The following is a 16,364-nucleotide window of genomic DNA, read 5'->3' as shown; positions in this document are numbered from 1 at the left end:
TTTTTAACAGCTGGGCTCAAGTTTCTTGCTTGAGCTCATGCTCATTGGATGTTTTCTCTGGGCTTTTGTAGATACTTTAGGTCTATTTTAGGATTTTTTTTGTTCCATTTAATTTTGGATTCATCATAAGGTAATCTTACAGAACAATCTTGTAGAATTTACTAACAGAGAAAATATTAATAATTAGATATGTATTAAATAAATATTTTTCATGAGTGAATCTTACAAATTTAATTGATGTTTTTTTTGGTAAATGAATTTTATAAAAATCAACATTACTTAAAAATAGATATATGATACAATAACATGCTCATGATCATGAGAATTACCCATATATAACGTAACAACAACATAAAGAACAATATATAAAATCCTTGTATTAATTAAGATTACAAATGGCAATGAAGTAGACAAATTTTCTCCATTAGAGTGATCATGCCAACAAAAGCTTCAAAAAAGCAACTTAAGTTGTGTGATCTCTAAGAGAAGAAAATTCATCTACTTCACCCACTTCATGACGCAATCAGTTTATTCCATTGCAAACTGTCTAAAGTTATTAGTACTGCTCATCGACCAGCAAGTGCTCCGTAGCAAACCACTTCATGCATGTTTCCTGAGAGTTTTTTGTTACTGAGCACAAGCTTAGATAAGCCTACTAGCTAGGGCTAATTTCTTAAACACCAAATCAAGCAGAAAACTGATAAAAACCTTCCGAGTATTTTTCTTGCACGCTAATGTGCAAATTCGTCTTCTGATCCAGTGATGCATTCCTTGTCAATTTCTTCAAAACCTTCAAGAGATGGGTGAGGAGAGTGACCTTTGCCAAAAGACCTAATGTGATCCTTGAGTGACCTTTTGTGTTTGAAATCAGAACCACAAGTACAATACCATAGCTTTCCACAATTCTTTTCATGGGTTCTCCAATCTCCTTTAACCGCAAATGTTTTGCTGCATTTTCTACACATAAATGGCTTGGCACCGTGCTTCCTTTTGTAATGGGTTTGAAGGGTCCTGAAGTCTTTCAATGGCTTAGCTCGTGGATGGTTGATGTTGTTCTTGCAACCTTGTGCACAACAATAGCATGGAAGCCTAAGCATTGCTGCTGGTTGTGTTCCTTTAAGTGAGTCTGGTCCCTTTCTGAATTCGGACCCATGCCCCCACATATGCATCTGCACACAAGGAAGACTGTTAACTACTTGATCTCAATCTTGCTAGAAACCATGGTTAGTTTACTGCCTAATCTTCTAGCCAAAACTTGCGAATCGTTAATCTTTAACTAATTAAAAGTTGACAATCATAATTAAAGGAAGAGGATCCAAAGTAGTAACCTTCATCTCCAAATTCTCTTTATAGATATCTTTAGACAATTTTACAACTGCATGCTTGCATTGTTTATCTTACCCTCTAATCATTTTTCAACTTCTTGTCCCATCTTTTTATAAAGGCTACCAGATTTCCACTTACCCCAAATAACTTTCTTTTGTCCTTCCACCCAAAGAGGAGGAAATGATAGAAGAAACCTTTCCTTGGGTGAATGGGGCGTAAATATACACTTCATTTTCTCCTTTATAATAATTTATCTTATGGGTACTTGTCAACCAAACACTAATTATGAAAACAGCAAAGATGATCAAATGCCATGTTATTGGACTCAAATATATACATATACAAGGATGATATAATAAGATAGAAGCTTTTATAATTTTTTTAAAAAAATAATCAATTTTATTACGTTCCTCTTGGTTTTGATGGCATCCTATGCTGCCTTAACTGTTGTACCTTATCTTTAAGCTAATTGCTTGGTGCTTTAATGGATCCTTTTGGCTTTATTTTTTCTTTTCTCTGAAAATAGCTACCTTAACTTCCATATTATTAGATTTTCTCCCAGTTAATATATATGGAATATGGGGATATTGGAGTGACCAGGTCTAGTTCAACGAACAAAATTATGGGTGGAAAGAACATACATATGGTAGGAGTATATATCATGGTATAACAAAGCATACCCTTGAGGTTGTCTGCAAATATGAAACTTCTGTCCTTTGAAATTTAGACTATGTGGCCGAAAATCTACGGTCCTTCTATTTCAGCAGACCAAACACCTGTTTGGTCTTGGATCATTAGCATCATCAACTTTGCTTATATCATTTATTCTCCTCGAAGAAAAATCCTGAGCATTCTTAATTGCACTACTGCTTTTTTTTTTAGACATTTATTTTTATTCTACCACGCCTTTCTTTATCATGATTAGGTTTATAATCGTTGATTGAAGTGTTCACTTTTCCCTCTTCTTTTTTTTCCCCACAGATAAATTGTGTTAGTTATCTGTCATCCCTACAAAAGTATAATTTAGACAATTTTCCCCCAAGATTTTCTCCCTTGACAAGAAATTGGAGTGGACGCATCAACTAAATTCAACACAAGTTTTTAAAGGAATTCAATACAAGTTTGGTATACATGCAATAGGCATCAACCTCTACAGATAATGGGAAACTGGGGAGGTATGAGAAAAACACCAATGACTAACATTGATCTGTCCTGTTAAAAAAAAATAGTAGATGAAATTTATTAAGCTTATGATCCCAAATTATGTGCATAGCCATGGCAAAAAGAAAAATAAAGAAAGAAAGAATGCACGCGTGATGCATATAGTCCTCAAGAAATTACAAATATAAATTGTTTGTTACTGAATCTATATTTGAATTATTCATGTGCCAAAGAAAAGATTAGCTGGTAAATAATTAGCACACAAGATTGGAAAGAGAGATTACTGAGAATTAAATTACTGACCTGCATGTTATTGTACCTATTGAAGGTCTTGCTGCATATAGAGCAAGCAAACTGCATGGGCCCAACAAGGATCTGGGCAGGGGTTGGGATCCAAAACCTACTCTCTGAGTTGAAAGAATATCCTTGAAAGTTTTTCTTCATGGATATTTCTTCCTTGAGGTCAAGAACCTCAGTCTCAACTTCGGAATCTCCACTGTTAGGCAATCCAATGTGCAAAGCCACCGTAACCTCCTTCTCTTCTTTAACTCCAACAGTGCTCTCTTTCACTTCCATGTCTCCATCTTTTAATGTCTTCTTCTCTGTGAACCTGCTTAGAAGAGGCAAGCATTGAATTGTCTCTTTCATGGCCTCTCTTTGTTGATGCTGCTGTTGAGGGAACAAGCTTGGAAGTCTTAGTACGCTCATGGGGTTTGTGAGCTGTACTTGTTGAGTCACAGAAGAATTAGAAAGAGAAGAAGAAGATGAAGAAGGAGAAGGTGAGGAAGATGGCTTAAGCCATTCAATGAAATTTGGGGCTTGAAAGCAAAGATTCTTGTCCTCTACATGGTAGTTACACAAACCCATCTTGTGGGAATTCCTTGATTTCTCTCCTGAGATGGTTTATATCCACACTTTATGTGGGAAAGCTTTGCACTTAATGGCTGGTGTTTTAAAAGATTGTTTCATTTGTCTTTTAAGAAGTCTTTATTTTCCCTTTCTTTCTTGTCAACCTTTGGCCCAAGTTTGTTTGATCTGAGAGAGAGAGAGAGAGAGAGGGAGGGAGGGAGAGAGATTAGTGGTGGGGTTAGAGAAAATGACATGCAAAAATTGAGACACTTATGAAGAGAATCCTAGAATAGTTTTAAACTATATATATATATCCCTTTAATGTATGGAATTTTCTCCTGTCTAAAATAAAGAAATCCAATATACATTATTCTAAAAAAAAATACATTACATTTCTTCTTGAATTTCTTTACCAGGCTAGGATCATAGAATCTGACCCATGCCCACGTACACTCTTTTTTTTCTTCACAAAATACATTGACGAAGGAGTGCAAGATCTCAATAGGGTGCAAGGAAAAAGGGGCAGAGAATATTTGGTCAATACCTAAAAGAAAAGGAAAACGATAATAAATTGAATCAGGTGCCCGAAGGAATGTTAATAAATCCTTAATCTATGCTTAGTGCAGTTTAACTTCCTTATCATACTATTTTATGCGAAGAGTAGTCCTAAATTAACGTTCTTAATGAGGTGTTGAGGTTAAATTCCAATCTAAGCTGCTAAAAAGTCATCTTTCATTATTGCTCGACGAAAAATTGGAACGTCATATTCTTTCATAAATTAATTACATTATTTATATCCGATGCATGGTTATCCTAATTTTTTAATCTTTTAATTTAGGGGAAAAAGAAAATAATATGAAGAAAATGCAGAGGCACCCGTCGATCCATCAACGAATTTTATTTTCTTCCACTACCATCATAACATAACATTTTTATATATTGCACCTTATAGTAACATTAATTACCACTCAAAACTCATCTATTTCATCCTCAATTTATTATTAACTACTTTGGTGTTATTTTACTTATAATTATTAAATCCGACTCGAGAATCAACCTGGATCATCAGACGAAAGAGTTAATCTTTTTATATATCTATATAATTAAAACAACATTATAAAAAAAATCAATTAAAAAACATAAATGTGTAATTACCTCATACAGGAGATTCAATTGACCGTTTGATTGTCAATGGAGTAGGAGCAAGCGGCTTAAATTAGTAAATTAAGTATATTAGAGGGGTTGGTTTGACCTTACTTGAAAGCTTATGGTGCTATAAATTTGATGATGTAACAGATATAGGGAATTTACATCATTTTTTAGCCTTGGCGAGAAGATTAAGGTATTACTTGGAATAAAAATTTCGTCCTCTCTAAGTTTTGAAATTATTAATATTGGTTTAACAGCTATAAGTTCTTTTCTATTATTATTAATACTGGATTGGAAAATAGCTTAACTAGCTATAGCAAATTATATATTCACACACATATGTATGTTGGTGTAGTTTATAAATAAATAAATAAAATATTTTTATTACATATTGAAAAGAATACTCGATCCCTCCTACATGTTTATAAAATATGTGTTTTTATTGTGTAATAAATTAAATAAAAGTTATAATGGATGAGCTTTTCTAATTGATTTTTTAATGTTATTATATGAATATTTATAATACTAAAAGACAACACTTAAAACTTAATTTGTCCATAAAATTTTATTAACAGTCAACCTGTTACTACACAGAAAAATAGATATAAAATTATTTTTTATCTTTTTTATTGTTTTAGTGTTTTAGAGAAATTAGTTGTATTCTAGATATATTATCTCTGTATAGGATAAATAAACACTTTAAAAATATTATTTTATTTCTCTAAACTAATTGATCTCACTCTTTATTTGTTTACATACACAAATAATTAGCATTTCTTTTCTTTTTTTAAAACCTAATTAGACTCTATTAATTTCCTCCATCTTATAAAAATTAGCCAACGCTAGTGTTAATGGTCACCAAAACAACCATTATATATACCCAGCCCTTTTAAGAGAAGAATTAAATTGAAGTCCATGACACACTCGATTTTATTTTTTTTCAGTGAAGAAAGTAGAGTATTCAGTAAATATATAGGTGGTTGGATTTATAACAAATTGAAAATTGAGGGTGTACAACGCGATTATCAAAAGATCGAAGTGGAAAGTGTAACTGTGTAAGTATTGGATAAAGACTATTTATATATAAATACAAGATAATAATTAATCTAGCTATATATATATATATATATATATACATGATGCCGATATTATTATTTTTTTCTTTTAGGAATTTACCAATACTGAAAATATATATAAAAGGATGTTGGTGAATTACAAAGACATATTGGAATGAATGTAAACATTCAACATTTTCATAATGAAGTTTTTAATTAAGATTCCAAGGGTAATAATTGATGCACGAGCTAGTCCACAGGTTAAATTTCAATACAGGCTGCATACATACATACAAATAATTTATTTTTCTGAGAAATTATAAGATGAAATCAACAATATCATACCCTAGTCATGATTAGCTTTTAACAACAATTTGAACATTGATCATGAGCTGAAGGAAAATTGATGAATATCGTGTAAGATTGATGTAGAGCTAGGATCGAGTAGTATAGCTCAAAATATGAAGCAAATAAACAATCGGTTCAATGTGAATGGAAGTGCTCTTAAGAACAGTGATCTCCACCTTATTTGTTTGATTTTCTTGACCTCGAAGCCGCGTTGAAAGATAAACTGAAGAGGGCACGAGAGGGCCAAAAATATTGAACAAATCTCGGCTAAACTTGCTGTAGGCACCATTTACATTTCTTTCTTTGAATCATGCATGTATTAGTGCTGCTTCACTGTATATTTTATGTACACTTTTTTTGAGCCATGATGGTATTTTCGAATCGATTTTTCTCGTATCAAAACAAAATTCCTTTCAGAATTGGGTTCTAGGTCTTAGATTTTATACCATATTTTCAATCTTTCTTAAGATCCTGAACCCTAAATTATAATAAACGAGAAGGAAACTCATTTATCATCAACCAAGCTAAAGCATCGAGATGCATGAGTGCTCCAGACAATCTTGCATAATTTCATAGACCCCACTCCCAAATTATGCAAACAACAGCATGTTGCTTTCATTGAGAGAGTTGAGATTAGCTTGAATGCTCATTTTCTCTTTTTTCCTTTCTTTTTGGGATAACAAGAGGTTAGCCCTGAATGTTGAAATGTAGCCGACAAGCAAGATATCATGAGCGGATTTTCAGGAGATAAAACAATGTCCTAGCTTTCTTTTTAGCCTTTTCTTTATGTGTATTACGTGCACTGTCTATGATTCTCTTTCTCGAGCACCATCTCCTTGGCAATCCATTGTTTTCAAACAGGGCACATAGCCTTATGATTACACCCTTTCCATACATGGAAAAAACATTTTCATGTGAGTCCATAGAGGTCAAAAAAAAAAAAAAAATACCCACATATGTCAATCAGAGAATTTCATGAATTATTTAGAATACATATTAACTTTATTCTTTTGATTCAACAGGAGGAGGTCTAATGCAACCATTCAAACCCTCGAGCTGTCTTTTTATTGAGTATATATGTTTGGTATAGCTTCTGGACTTGTTTTTTTGAGCACACACAAAAATCCATATCTCAACTGCATGACAAATCCTGTTAGTTAAACTATACACAGTGTATGGAAATAAATAAAGAGTTATTTTAGAAACGTGAAAACACCGTTTTTAAAGTGTTTATTTGTCCTAGAAAGAGACAACACCTCCATGATACAACCAAACCCTTTAAACATCTGAAAGAATAAAAAGAAAAGACAAAGGAGAAAAAAAAATATGTTTTTTTTATATATTTTAATTATGAAAATAAAAAAAATTAATTATGAAAAGACAAATATCAAAATTAATTATGAAAATAAAAAAAATAAACCAAAAAAAGAATTAATCTCACTACATATTAAGTTTCAAGTCCCATCTCTTTGTTACTATAAATATACATATAATAACAATAGGAAGTCCACTAGGAGAGCTTATCTATCATGATTTTCACTTAATTTACTACATAATAAAAACTCACTTATAAACACCTAGGAAGGAGTGTTCTTTCCGATATGGGATAAAAATATTTTCTTTCTTTATTCACTTACAAATTACACCAACAATCCCTCACTAGTTTGTAATGAATATCTTTTCACTTAATAGAGTTATGGTTACAAAAAGATATTTTATAATTTAAACCTTCAATTAGTATTAGAACTTGAATCCTATTAAAGTTATTGGTGTCTGCATATTAAATCAAAACTTTTATTGTATAATCAAAGATACTATACACACACAATACTATCTAAACTCTTAAAGAAGTTTACAACTGTTTAGCACTTATTTATAGCCATGTGCTAAAATCTCATTTTCATGAATATTTATAAGAGAAAACCCTAACTCTTGTCAAAAGCGGCACCACTTCTATATTCATATAAGTGGAATTATAAGTGTCTCAATTACATTAAATACTAACTTTAAATTCCATCAAGAGCTTACACTCATCCTCCTTTACTTAATAGAATACACTGAATGCTATCAGAATAGGGTCCAAAATTAATTATCAATGTCGTACATATACTAAACAGTAACTTGTTAGTACCCATTAAACTTAGAGATAAGCTTCTTGCTAATTCAAAGTTGGGTTCCTATTACCGGTATCTTTAATAACAAGTTTCAACTTTATTCCACTAGTTGTTTTCCTTACCATGTCTCTAGATAGTTCTTTTGTAAGTGGTTCCACTAAATTATTCATAGATTTCATATAAACAATATTGATTATCCCATTTATAATCAACTCTTAAACATTTCCATCTTAAATACTTATATTCCTTAACTTACCATTGTAAATATTACTATAAGCTCGAGACGTAGTTGCTTCACTATCGTAGTATAAAGAAATAACTGATATAGGTTGTGGCCACAACTATCTAACAACATATTTTTTAGTCATTCTATTTTTTTACCTGCAACAACTATAACAATAAATTTGAATCCATGGTAGAATGAGAGATGCATGTTTTTTTTCTTAGATGCCCAAGATATTACACCTCCTCCAAGTGAAAAAAAATCCATCATGATATGGACTTTTTATCACTCTAACTAGTTATCCAACTTGCATCACAATATCCTTACAACAAGCTAGAAAATTAGAATAAAACAAGCCCAAAGTGATTGGTTTTTTTTTAGATAACCAAAGGCTCTTGCAATAGTCTTCCAATGATTCGTATTCGGTTTACTTGTATATCTTGATAACTTGAATATAGAAAAAGTTATATCCGGTCTTGTACAATACATAGCATACATAAGACTTCTCATGCCATTTACGTAGAGATAAATAATCACACTAAAATCTTTTGTAAATTTGGAATACATACACTTATTGACATTATTATGATGAAAGTCATTTAACAAAATTGCTTTGTCAAACTTCTCATGCCATTGTTTCGGAACTTGCTTTAAACCATATAAAGATTTTACCAATATACAGACTTTTTTTTTCTCATTTGGAAGTATAACTCTCAATTTGCTCCATATACACTTTCTCCTTTAAATCTCTATTTAAGAAAGTCATCTTAACATTCATTTGATAAACATACAACTTATAAATTGATGATAAAGAAAATAAAACTCTAATAGATGTAGTTCTTGTCACTGGAGAATAAATGTTGAAATAATCAACACCCATATGCTTTAAAATAATTTGGATTTGATTTTCTACCATTTTATACTTCATAAGGAGAAACATCTAATTTCTTAGATGATACTATATTATGAATGTGACAAGTAGTAAGAAAAACTTCACTCCGTAAATTATTGGGTAACTTAGCATTCAAAAGTATGACATTAATCATATCCACTAAAGTTCTATTTTTTCTTTCAGCAAGTCCATAATATTGTGGTGTATAGAGTATGGTCATTTGATGAGTTATTCTATTTTCCTCACAAAATGTAGAAAATTCCCTATAAAGGTATTCACCACCCCTATCACTTCTAAGAATTTTAATTTTTCTTTTCTTTTGATTTTCTATTATTTTCTTGAATTCTTTGAATTTCTCAAAGGATTAATCTTTAGTACTTAACAAGTAAACATACATAAAACAAGAATAATCATCAATGAAAGTTATGCAATATCTTTTCTCACCACTTGTTAACATCTTATTTATTTCATATATATCAGAATGCACCAGCTCAAGCACTTAAGAATTTCTAACAACCCTAAGGAATGTAGCTCAACTAGTCAGGTCCTAGGTTTGCTACCTAGAGGTCACCAGTTCGAGTCTCACAAACCTCAGGGCCACTAGAGGCTTACATGGTCGTTAACTTCAGGGCCCGTGGGATTAGTCGAGGTGCGCGTAAGCTGGCCCGGACACTCACGTTAATAAAAAAAAATTTCTTTTAACCTTAGAAAAAGGTTTTTTAGTCATCTTAGCTTGAATACATACTTTATATTTATCATTACCATTATGCTGATACAAAATATAATCATGCATACATATATATTTCAAATATCTATAATTTAGATGACCTAATCTAGCATGCTAAAAAGAAGAAGTAGATTCAACCATATAAGTAGAAACAATATTGATTTTATTAATATTGAACTTAAACATGTCATTACAAGAATAAATATTTCCCATAAACATCTTACTTTTAGTTATAATAACCTTATCAGACTCTAAAATAATTTTTTGACTCTTTCTTGCTTAAAAGATTAGCAGATACAAGATTCTTTCTAATTTTAGGAATATAAAACACATTGACTAAAGATAGTTTATGTCTAAAAGTAAAGTATAATTCAATAGTTCCTTTTCCTAAAACTTTGGCATAATTATGGTCATCCATTATGACCTCTTCAAGTTTCTTCAATTCTTCATAAGTCTTGAATCATGCTTTGTTGTTGCAGACATGAACTATTGCATCTGAATCTAGCCACCAATATGAAGTTTTCACAGTAGTAGTTGCCATATTTAATTAAGTAATCATTCCAATTTAAATGTTTGAAACCATGGAAACCAACTCTTTAACTTCATCATTTTCAACAATATTCACTTTGTTAGCACCATCTCTCTAGTTGAAACTCTTGATTTGCATTCTTTTATGTGGTGCCCTTTTATTTCCATAATGGAAACAAATCATGTTTTTCTTGTTAATATTATATTTCTTCTTAAATTTGTTTCCTTTCTTTTACATCTTTAAACTATTTTGAGTAATCTTCAAACCAGTTTTAGTAATCAAATTCTCTTTAAAATTTATCACTTGTAATTCATGCATACAAGATTGAACCTCAATTTGCAAGTGTATTTGAAATTGTTCAAAGGTATAATTGTTTGTTGAATGTAACATCTTTTTCTTATATTCATTCCAGGATAAAGTGAGTTTTGATAAAATAGCCCCCACTTGAAATGAATCAGGAACTTTGATATCCAGATCCCTAAGTTTTGATATCAGGATTTGAATTTAATGGATTTGATCTATGATTGACTTGTTGTCAAGAATATCATACTTAAAAAATTTTAAAGCAAGAAAATGATCAAAACTTAATTTCTCTTGCTTGTAGTATGTCTCCAAGGCTGCCCAAATTCCTTTGGCAACTTTAATTTAAAGAATATGTTATAAAATTGACTAGTCAAAGTATTCATAATATGCCCTCGACAAAGTATTCGTAACAGGAACATCATCTTGTCCATCCACCTTGTGTAACTTGTACCATCAAATGATCCAATTGAATTTTGATATCACTAGCAACCCTGACGCTTAAATTCAGATTCCATAAGATAAACACCTTAAAATTGTTAGTTAAACTGTTTGGGTATGGAAACAAATAAAGAGTTGGCTTAGAGACATGAAAACATGATTTTTAAGGTATTTATTTGTCTCATACAGAGACAACATCTCCAAAATATAAGGTATGTCTTTTATCTTTTTCTATGTAGTGACAAATTTATATAGACTTGAAACATCATAATTGTTAATGAAACAATCATATTTTGAATTAAATTGAATAGTTGCTATTCAATTTTGTCCTAACAATAATAAGTGTCAAGTGCTATTTTTTTTATATTATAAATATCCATATAATAGTATTAGAAAGCTCACTAGGAGAGCTCATTTATCATAGCTTTCACTTAATTTACTATACAATAAAAACCTATACTTGTAAACACCTAGGAGGAGGTGTTTCTTTTCAATGTGTAATACAAATCTTTTCCTTCTTTATTTAATTAGAAACTACACCAACAAATCTATGTTTAGATAAAAGGTATATATAATAATTAAGAGGAGCTTAATTAGGCAGGGATTACTTAACCTAGATATCTCTTATCAACAAGCAAGTTGTAAAACCACTCTCCCGTGAAGATACAAGGTAGTCTCTAGGAGACAACTTTTAAGGAATGTGACTTATTTATATTAAACTTTTTGTCCTAGACTTCATATTGTAACATTGTTGTTATAAAGATGAAGCATGAGATGATTTTTTTCTCTTTAATTAAAGAGAATTTTGAGTAACCCCATTTAAGATGTCTGTTGAAGGTTACCAAATTCATGAATATAAGAAGAAGAAAAGGTAAGTATTTTTATGCCAATCTTTCTTGCTCATGAAGCAAACTATGCACTATACAAACTTGTTGTACATTTTGTTTCTCATATTAGAGAAGGTTAGAATGTTAACACTCCCAGCAAACACAGAAAAAAAGTATATTAATCGATTTTAATCCTAAAAGATCGATAAAATGATCAAGGAGACCGGTTTTTTTTCTTTCTTTTTTGAATTAAACCTTAAAAGAATTGTTTTTTAATACATCGGATTAATATGGAAAAATAGTTTGGAAGAGAGATTTTATTTCAATTAATATGTAAATCAGTCCAAAAATATCCCTTTCCATCCCATTAAAAAAAAGAGAGAAAAAGTTTAGTTGATTATGGAATTGGCCAAGAGTTAAGTTAATTTGTGCACTTTTTGGAGGCAGTAGACTAGCCGACATCCTACAAGGTCTTAATGGCCGCACACTAGATATTATCCAAGGTATATGTTAGGACATGGTAACAAAACCTTAAAAACTATTGTTTTTACCTTGATAAATATGCTTTGAAACAACTTTTCCTCTTCTTCTTTTTTTTTTTTTTTGACCTTACATGAGGTATCCAGGCGAAGTCTCAATTAATTTTTACGGATCCTGAAATTAATCATCAGGTAAATCTCCAGTGACTATCAATATTAGTAACAACATAATTCAAACCTGGAATTACAAGAAAAACAAACTACTTAATTCCAAGTTTTACTCACTATTCACCTACTAGTATGGTTACTTTTCCTACCATTTCCTAATTAAAAGGGAAGACCAGAATAGATATAAAAGAAATCTTCCAAAATTCATGTAAATGTTTTTCACAGCACTCTAATTTCAAAGTCAGGCAGAAACTTTCCAAACTATAATCTTCCCTCTGCAATGTAAAGTTTAATTTTTGGAATTTTTGCATTTGTCAGCTTCCAATTTTTATGATTCCACATTTGGAATTATTCGAGTCGCCGTGATCATCATTGTAAGATCACTGTATTGGCCGAAATCGTGGAACATTAAACTTGACTTGTAATAGTTGTTTACTCTGTGATCAGACTTGACTGGTTTTTCTAAAAATGTAGATTCAGCTCGGAAATCATTGCTTGTATACTTTGGATTTTTTTTATATTTATGATGACCAGCTTCTATCGTTCTAGCTAGTCTTTCTTGTATTTGGTTAAAATATATTTAATTGGATTTAGGAGATAAAAATAAATTTGTATTTTTTTCAAAAAATAAGAATGATAGAGAAAAAATAAATGAGATCCTCTTTTATATAAATATATATTGGAACATGATTTGTTATATTTATTAAATTCTTGCTTAATTTTAAGGGATTTTAATTTATTTGAAAGAGCCAAAGATTAAGTGTGTCTTTGTATTGTTAAGCTTTTTAAAAGTATTTTTTAATTAAAAATATATGTTAAAATATTATTTTAATTTTTTTTAATAATAGCGTATTAAAACAATAAAAAAAATCTAAAAATTATATTTTAAATATTTTTTAAAATAAAAACAATTTTAAAAAACCCACTAATCTAACCTTACATGAGATCCCATAATTGCTATTATATTATAATCATGCAGGTACGATTCCATCCCCGTAAATGAAGGGATGGGATGAATTTATCCATTAGAATACAAAAGGACATAAAAAAGTAAATGGAAAGGGTAAGAGGTTCAATGAAGGTGGTATAGCGAAAAGCTTTTAGATGTGAAGTTTATTATTTTTAATTTTTATTATATTTATTGTGGGGTTAAAGTAATATATATTTAAAATATAGTAAAATTTTAAATTTATAGATAATAATTTCTATAAATTTATTAAAAAATTCTGTTTATTTTTAATAAACATAACAAGAGTTTGTATATAAAAAATAAAGAGAGAAAAAGATTTTCTAATCAATTTTGTCACGTAAAAAAAATATCTCTTCAAAGTAATGTGTATAACATTTAGAGGTATATCTTTTTATACGTGTCTGTAGAGTTTAAAAGATAATTTTTCATTTAAATTATTTGAATAATTTGATAAAAAATATCATTATTAATTATAAAAATAAAAATAAAAATAAAAAACATTTATGTCATATCAGTCATTAATCTCTCTCTCTCTCTCTCTCACACACACACACACACACACACACACACAGAGATAAACGTAACCTTGTGTAGTCACATTTGTAATAGTAATTTCTATGTAAAACTGATTTCAAGGTCGTAGGTTCACAGGTGTTGAAGAACCAGAAGGTAGCCAGCCGCCTTCATTTCTATGATCACGTGTCCACCACGTGGACTTGAGGTACATGACTTGAATGGTTGGGCCACCTGAATCAGACCCATTCCCAACCAATCTTGGATTTTCACTTGCCCCTCCTTGAACGTTATTCTACTAAAAATATATTTATTTATTTATTTTGTCACCACATTAAACATTTTAAATCTAATTTGTAGTGTTCATGAATATATATTTTTTTTATTAAAAATAGATAATAAACTCATACACACATAAGTAATTTAAACTATTTTAAAACATATTATTTAAATAGATAATAGAGTAATTGTGCTATTTAACAAGAAAAAAATTATCAAAGAACCATCTGAATCCAAAAGTTTAAGTTTTTAGATAAGGTTCTAAGATATTATTTATATTATTTTCTAACAATACCCTCTTAAGTGAAAGCCTTTTGAACTTGAAACTTACACAGATTTATATTATCATGTGTTTAATTTTTATCAAATAAATAGAGATAATAAGATTTGAATATGTGACCGCTTTGATATTATTTTGAAAAATCATCTTAAATTCAAAAGATTAAACTGTTAGGTGAGATATTAAAATATTATTTATATTATTATTAACCGTGATGATGAATCAATTTGATTTTAACATATACATTGGGGAATAAATGGCTGCAAAAGGGAACATAGTGATTCAAGCCTATGTAACATTGACATCACAAGGGGTTAGGTTAGTTCTGTTCTCAACAGCGGCGAGCATGGTAACCATTTCAAATGGTCATCAAACCACAAGTTCGGTCTAGCTATCAGATTTTGAAGAAAGCAAGAAGCCAAAGTTTTGGCTGGCCAGTTGACTTGACCTCAAAGTCTTCGTCTCTCTTTCTGAATCAATGGCAGTTTTGAAGGGGTCACGACCTTGAGTTTCTAAGTGGGAGTGTACCAAACTGAGAGGGTGGTTCAACCTGGAGAATTAAATTGTGGAAAGGTCTACGTCTGCTCGGCAGCCAGTCCTCCTTTTTGCCTTAGTCTCTCGATGGTTCATGGCTTTAACTATTGTTTCTTTGAAACCTAACACTTAATGGATTCTCGACTGTTTTTTTACGCGTAATTAAGTTGTTCTAAATCTCCATCATTACCTCTCTGATTAATCTTTAACTACCAGCTGGGAAAACTTGGCTCCTGACTTCTATACCTTGGCAATCGGTAAACATTGACTTGACTGAGCTGCCACTCCCCGCGGGGCCAGTTTTTGCAAGGATAAAAAAAAACTGTAATCAACAAATTAAATGCTTTTGTTGGGTGTATTTATCTTTAAAAAATATTATATTAATGTTTTTTTTAGTGTTTTTTTATGATTTTGATATGATGATGTTAAAATTTTTCAATGTATTTATCATGAGATTTGATGATGCAAATATGATGTCATAGTAAAATGTTTTTATGATATTGGTTAGCTTTATTTTATTTTTATTTTTTTAGAATCGATCACTGCTTGTTTGGAAGTGTGGTTGTGATTGTTTTTCAAAGTGTTTTTCATTTTGAAATGCATCAAAATAATATTTTTTTTATTTTAAAAAATTATTTTTGAGATCAGCGTATCAAAACGATCCAAAATATAAAACAAAATTAATTTTTAATAAATACAAATTTTAATTTTTAAAAATACAAATTGACCGTGTTTTCTCACAATCTGTAGATATTTTAATTAACTACGTTTAGTATAATACAAGGATTCCTCGACTATAAGTTGATGACAGAGCTACCAAGGTAGCTTTCCGTATGGCTTGATGCCTTGAATTGTGTTCACTGATAATGGGCCTGGGTTTACATTTTTGGATAAGGCCCACGATCCTTCATTCAGAGTTGAATCTAGTTTGGATATAGGCTCAAAATAGTTACAGGCCCTAAGGCTTATTCGAGTGCAAACAGCCTAAACTGAGCTTGTTTAACCTGAAGCCCTACCGTGGACCAGATACCTCTAGCGCCCGATACCCTTAAGGGCATACACTCTCTGCATGAGCTGCGTAGGATGAAAAATTAACGTAAATATTGACCTGAGCTGATGTGAATAAATGAGTAATTTTTGGGTTTGATATATAAGAGATAAAATATGAATATTATTAAATCTAACTTGAAATTTACTTGA

General features: G+C 30.5%; 1 protein-coding gene across 1 annotated transcript; it reads right to left on the bottom strand.

Moving 5' to 3' along the window:
* Positions 1-352: 352 nt before the first annotated feature.
* Positions 353-3,471, bottom strand: LOC7466819 (zinc finger protein WIP3). Its single transcript, XM_002305520.4, has 2 exons — positions 2,791-3,471; positions 353-1,169 (listed from the first exon to the last, which is right to left on the bottom strand). Exons 1-2 carry the CDS (start codon positions 3,352-3,354, stop codon positions 732-734), a joined length of 1,002 nt encoding a protein of 333 aa, XP_002305556.1. The 5' UTR covers positions 3,355-3,471; the 3' UTR covers positions 353-731.
* Between the last annotated feature and the right edge of the window lie 12,893 nt (positions 3,472-16,364).

This window comes from Populus trichocarpa, chromosome 4 (assembly GCF_000002775.5).
Source record: "Populus trichocarpa isolate Nisqually-1 chromosome 4, P.trichocarpa_v4.1, whole genome shotgun sequence".
NCBI classification, from domain to species: domain Eukaryota; kingdom Viridiplantae; phylum Streptophyta; class Magnoliopsida; order Malpighiales; family Salicaceae; genus Populus; species Populus trichocarpa.
This window is presented reverse-complemented; position numbering and strand designations above follow the sequence as displayed.

Excerpts from the sequence above, each read along its gene's own strand:
- LOC7466819 (XM_002305520.4), bottom strand. The coding sequence starts at position 3,354 with ATGGGTTTGTGTAACTACCATGTAGAGGACAAGAATCTTTGCTTTCAA. Across the intron at positions 1,170-2,790 it reads ATAGGTACAATAACATGCAG|ATGCATATGTGGGGGCATGG; the intron begins GTCAGTAATTTA and ends CCTTGTGTGCAG.